The sequence below is a fragment of the Corythoichthys intestinalis genome, chromosome 1 (genome assembly GCF_030265065.1).
Source record: "Corythoichthys intestinalis isolate RoL2023-P3 chromosome 1, ASM3026506v1, whole genome shotgun sequence".
NCBI lineage: Eukaryota > Metazoa > Chordata > Actinopteri > Syngnathiformes > Syngnathidae > Corythoichthys > Corythoichthys intestinalis.
The window spans coordinates 59,051,823-59,057,822 of NC_080395.1; the positions used below are offsets into that span (position 1 = coordinate 59,051,823).

The window sequence follows — 6,000 nt, forward strand, 5'->3', positions numbered from 1 at the left end:
TAGAATTGTAAGTGATTGCACTAGTTTGCCAACAATAACAATATGATGGTAGAGCAATTTAGGGATAATCAATTTATCAGGGGGGAAACATCGTCCGTCTTAAGACATCGAGCATACAGAAAAGTATTTGTTCTCATGTGTAACACTTTTAATTAACACATAAGAGAAACAAAAGTTATTGGATAAATTTAGTTCCAGAAATGTAAATTGACCTTGTAACAATAACTGCTTTATGTATCACACTTGTAATTATTTAAACAAACAAGTGAATGTCTGCTTCATGAAATGCACAATAAGATGCAGCTTTGAATCATAGGTCGTTGGATAAAACTATTATTTTTTATTACTCAAATGTATAAACTCTATATTTCACTTTGAAATAGCATTTTTCAGTTTTGTGGCAGTGACATTTGTATCGACTGTTGGTTGGTTTTATGTGACAACTTATGACAGCATAGAATAGGATGTCAACATATCCGCACTTACATGTGATTTACATCATACTGTGTTCCACACCTCACATTGCTGATTTCAGAACGCTTCACCAAGCCTAATCACGTCTCCTTTTGACTCACCTCCATTTTTTTCCACCTCGGTTATCAGGCCCTCCACATGGTGTCTACTAGGCCTGCACAATATATCGTTTGCACATCGACATCGCAATGTGCGCATGCGCAATAATGCCATCGCAGGATGTGTGATTGGTTTTTGTTTGTTTTTTTCTAATGTAAACTTTTTATTCATAAAAACAGCAGTTGTGCAGAGACATGACTTCCTGGATCCTTTTTATATACACTATTCTTCACCATTCACAGATAAAACCCGTTAGATTAAACGGTATTATATGAGTACTAGGGATGTCCCGATCGCATATATTTGCAGCCGAGTCCAAGTCACCTGATTTTGAAAATCTGCTAATACTGAGTCCTAATCCGATAACAAAAAAAAAGAAGAGAACAGCTTCTCACTTACACAACGAATGTGTTGCCACAGCACACTTCAGACTGGGCTGCTAGTTTAACGATGATTAACACATTTGTGCCTTTCATTGTAACGCTACTGAGGCGTCTCTGGCCAAATAAAGCTACAAATCTGTCAATCATCGTTAACTTTAAGTACCAAACGCTAGCTGCAGTGGTGACCAAGAAAGAGTTTGGTCGCACTGCTTTTCAGGAGGGAGTGTGAGAGGTTGCACGAGTATGATGCAGAAAAAAAAAAGTTTTTAATTAAAAAGCCGATCCTCTGAAAAATGGCACAATCAGGTTGATTTTCGATTATGTGATCGGATCGGGACATCTTTAATAAAAACAACGTGGTCAAACAAGATGCTGATTGGTTGCTATTCAAGTCTGGTGAAAATTCTTCTAGTTTTAATACTGCAATATACAGTGTATTACAAAAGTTAGTGCACCCCTCGCATTTCTGCAGATATTTAAGTATATCGTTTCATGGGACAACACTGATAAAATGACACTTTGACACAATGAAAATCAGTCTGTGTTAATTTATTTTCCCCTCATAATAACTCAAAATATAGCCATTAATATTTAAACCCCTGGCAACAAAAGTGAGTACACCGCATGGGAACTAAGTACATCCCTAAATGTCGAAATTGAATACTGCTTGTCATTTTCCCTCCAAAATGTCATGTGACTCTTTACAGGAGTGCTGTCAGCATTGCTGCAGAGATTGAAGAGGTGTGTGTGTGTGTGTGTGGGGGGGGGGGGGGGGTCATTCCCACCACCATGCTTGACTGTAGGCATGACACACTTATCTTTGTACTCCTCACCTGCTCGCCGCCACACATGCTTGAGTCCATCGGAACCAAACTAATTAATCTTCGTCTCATCAGACCACAGGACATGGTTCCAGTAATCCATTTGCGGGCTTTCTTGTGTACTGTCTTCAGAAGAGTCTTCCTCCTTGGGTGACAGCCATGCACACCAATTTGATGTAGAATACGGCATATGGTCTGAGCATTAACAGGCTGACCCCCCTTCTCTTCAATCTCTGCAGCAATGCTGACAGCACTCATGTAACAAGTCACATGACATTTTGTACTCAATTTGGACATTTAGGGATGTACATAGTTCCCATGCGGTGTACTCACTTTTGTTGCCAGGGTTTTAGATATTAATGGCTATATTTTGAGTTGTTTTGAGGGGAAAATAAATTAACTTTTATATAAGCTGCACACAGACTACTTTTCATTGTGTCGAGGTGTAATTTTGTCAGTGTTGTCTCATACCTAAATATCTGCAGAAATGCGAGCGATGTACTCACTTTTGTGATACACTGTATATCACAATATATTGCAAACCCCCCAAAAATCACAATGTCAGTTTTTTCCAATATCGTTCAACCCTAGTTTCCACAGATAAATATAATTGGCTAAAAATTGCACCACTATGGTCATAGGTAACATAGGCATGTAATGTATTTCCTGTTGTTTGTTCTTCTGTCTGCTTCCTTCCTTTCTGTCCGCCCATAACCCCTTTATGCTTGCTGCTTTCTCCTGATAAATAAAACACAATGAACAACCACAATGGGAGTATATCAAACTCCCATATGATACATTAAAACTGTTAAGACCAGTGTCTGAGCAGCTGAACAGGACAGGTTAAAAAAGAAAAGACACCTTATAACATAACACGGAGACATAGGTCTGACAGCTGTTTTTATGCAAAAAATGGGTGCAGAATCGAAAACGTATCTGTTTTTCTCTATTAAGTTTCAAGTTTTTGAAGTATATGGTCGCTGCTTTCTTATGCCTTTAATGCACTTTTTTTTAACATTACAGAGCACTCATTTAATTCACTGGCAGCCATCGACTGCGCAAAAGATGTCCAATCCATTTCTACTGGGAAAAGTGAATAAATGTTTGTTCATTCACCCCTTCAAGTCGAAATGGTTTGGACGTCTAGCTCTGTCAATGGCACGCAATCAGTTGAATACGATTTTTTAAAATTTAAAGTGTTACTTAAGGCCGTAACCATTGTGTATTTGTTTTTATGCATTTTAATTTCATTAATTAACCTTTCATCAACATTGTATAAATTATAAATATATACATTACATAATGACTGATAATTTAACGAAAACATATATCTAATGATAATTGTTAAGTTTTTTTTAACAATTATAAAAAATAAATATACAGGAAAAACCGTGAATAAAACTGCAAAATAAAACGTCGGGGGGTGACACCGTTTCTTCGAGTGGGTGGGTGTGTTGTCTTCCTGGCTAAGGAGGTTGTTGTCAAGTATGGCATCATTGGCTCTCGCTTTGTAAAACTGCACTGCCCTCTAGGGCCCGGCATGAATACTACATCGTTTTTACGCGGAATTGCGACATCATTTGAACTGAGACGGAACCAAGACAGAACCATGTAAATGCAAACATGAAATTTGGCGGATTCTTGGAGCGTCACCATGTAAACCGCCCCTAAATGTCTTAAATTTAAAATCTGGAGAATCAAAGTCTGAAATTTAATGGAAAATTGCCGTAGGTATTACATTTCCAGACAATGCTTTTAATGCCAGGGAAATCACTGTAGTCCGCCTTAAAATTCTAATGATTTGCATTTGTTTTATTCATGGCCGTGCACTAAATACGAGAGTTTAGGATTAATATACGTTATACGGAAAGATGCCCGCAACCTCAGCGTACATTAGCAACTTGCATTATCACCATTATGCCATTTCCTGGTTATGTTTACTTGAAAGGTGGAAAATAACAACAGTGCCCGGTGCAAAATCCTGCAAAAATAGTTTGTTAGGGACAATGTGGGTCAAAGCCATCGAGTCGCACATTAGAGGAGAAAAACACCAGTGGTCTTGGGCAGCAGTTCTGTGTTTACAGTGAAAGAAATTAGTTTTTCCTTCATCAGAAATTGTTTTGACATGTTTTTGTCACGTTTCTCCGGCGGGCAGGTGGTTTGGACCCAACTGCAGGGAAATGGAGGCGAGGCAGGCAGGCGGTGCAAAAATGATTTAATTAAAGCCAACAAAAACAAAATACAAACCAAAGACTGCGGAGATCCAAAAACACAGTGGCAAACAAAACTGAGGGTACTAACAAAAGACTGAGTATCAAAAACGTATGGAGACAGAGGAACAGAAGTGCTTGGACGCAGAAATAGACATGAACAATGTCGCCACCAGTTTTGGCATTCAATTATACTTTTAACATCTTGAAAATGTCTTAAAAAGCATTAAATTTGACTTTTAAAATGGTGCAAGAATCCTGTCTGAATAGCGTGTGTACACAAAGCATTTTTATTCCAATCAGGCCTTAATTCGGAGTAAATGTACCCATGTAAACGTATTAATGATGTAATCAGGAAGGCAATTTGGGATACTCACATTTGATTGGCTAAAATAGTAGTGGCATTGATGAAATGTTTTCCTTGAAAACTGGCTTTAATTTGCATTTTTCTCCAATGTTACACATAAGGGAATAATTTTTTTCTTCAAGTTTGTAAACAAGATTCTTTACGATAGGGTGGACTTAATAATGGTGTTGTTTCCCTTTAAGGGTTTAAGGGTATGTTTTTACAAAGAATTATTTGTGTGCAACACAACAACTGGAGAATAATACTTGACCTGATAAAGGAACAACTGAGATCTGCACCCAAATATTTGTTGAAAACACCTGTCAAACCTACAGTACAACAGTTTAAAAACTTAAAACAACTGATTGTTGTTTTGCTGCTGCCCAATATAATGATAAGGCAATAGCAATATATTCCCCAGCCCTAAGGATCCATGGGTTATAGTTCTCTATTTAAAAAATAATAATAATTTTTACACTATTTGACTGTGTGAATCGCATACTGTGATAGTTTTGGTGTCCAACCCTCTCACACTCGACAAAACACACACACACAGACAATTATGTCACGAGTGGTGTTACTGAAAATAAAGCTGTTGCTAAACACCCAATCAATTACTTTGACGTCAACCCGTATACTATCGACATGCTATTATAAGTGGTGACGTATTAAATGGAAAATGCCCTGCACAAATTGTCCTTCCTTCCTTGGCATTTCATATTCAGTGATTACATCTCTCAACATTTTGCCACAGTTGAGATCGCCACTTCTTGTCTTGTTCACATTTAAAACATGAAAGTCACTGAGCAGATACTGTGTGCGTCTGACCCGTTGGCCTTGTGCGTGCAGACTGTGGCTCTTTTGGGTTGGGTTGGCGGGGTTGGGGAGAAACAACAGCACAATGTTTTACTTTTCTTCACACCGTCTAGTGGAATTGCCTGCGGCAAAAGTTTAAAATTGTATTTGTATTCATTTTGAAAGCAATAAAGGATATAATCATATTGCACAGGTAAAATCAATGATGCGAAGCTGTCCTTGGCCTTCCATGTTTGTTTATTTATTCCATAACCATTCTTGGCGAGGTGTGTCTCACGTATGACGGCCCACTGTTTGATGTGGTTCAATTCCAGATCGATGACGGCAGCGGCATGAAGCGTGAAGCCACAGTGGACGAGGTCATTAAGATTGTGGAGGAACTGACAAGGATCCACTAGCATTTCACGCCTCGCAGTCACAAAGAATGCTGCTCCTCGTGAGATGAATGAGAAAACGAGTGTTTGGTCCTTGCTGAAGTGTAAATAAATATGAATAAGCATTGTGTGCATGTTTGTCAGGGGTCGAGTCCTTGAAGGTGCACCCAAATTGAACTCTTCATTTAGAAATAAAGCTCCTGGCAAACCAACATCGCATCCCAAAAAAAAAAAAAAAAAAAAAAAAAAACACACAAAAAGACCAAAACCAAGAGATTGGTCTGAACTTGTGTGGCTCCGTTGGTGTGGAATAATGTGTAACTTCAAAATAGGGAACGCTGCCATTTTCCTTACCAAAAAGGGTCTTTTAGCACATGTTGCGACTGTTCCGAGCAGCATCGCGGGACCTTTTCATGCCGCGGTTGAAATGAGATGCTTTTCACATGTCAAAGGTTGTTATTCAAGTCTGAAGAACAA

The 6,000-nt window shown here is 38.5% G+C and overlaps 1 protein-coding gene across 1 annotated transcript in view; it reads left to right on the forward strand.

The window, feature by feature from the left end:
• The window catches only part of ddb1 (damage-specific DNA binding protein 1), an 86,767-nt gene extending 80,984 nt beyond the window's left edge, over positions 1–5,783 (forward strand). Inside the window, exon 27 of the mRNA XM_057833603.1 lies at positions 5,464–5,783. Coding sequence (XP_057689586.1) covers positions 5,464–5,547 — 84 coding nt within the window. The 3' untranslated portion in view covers positions 5,548–5,783. The remainder of the gene's footprint in view (positions 1–5,463) is intronic.
• The last annotated feature ends 217 nt before the right edge of the window (positions 5,784–6,000 follow it).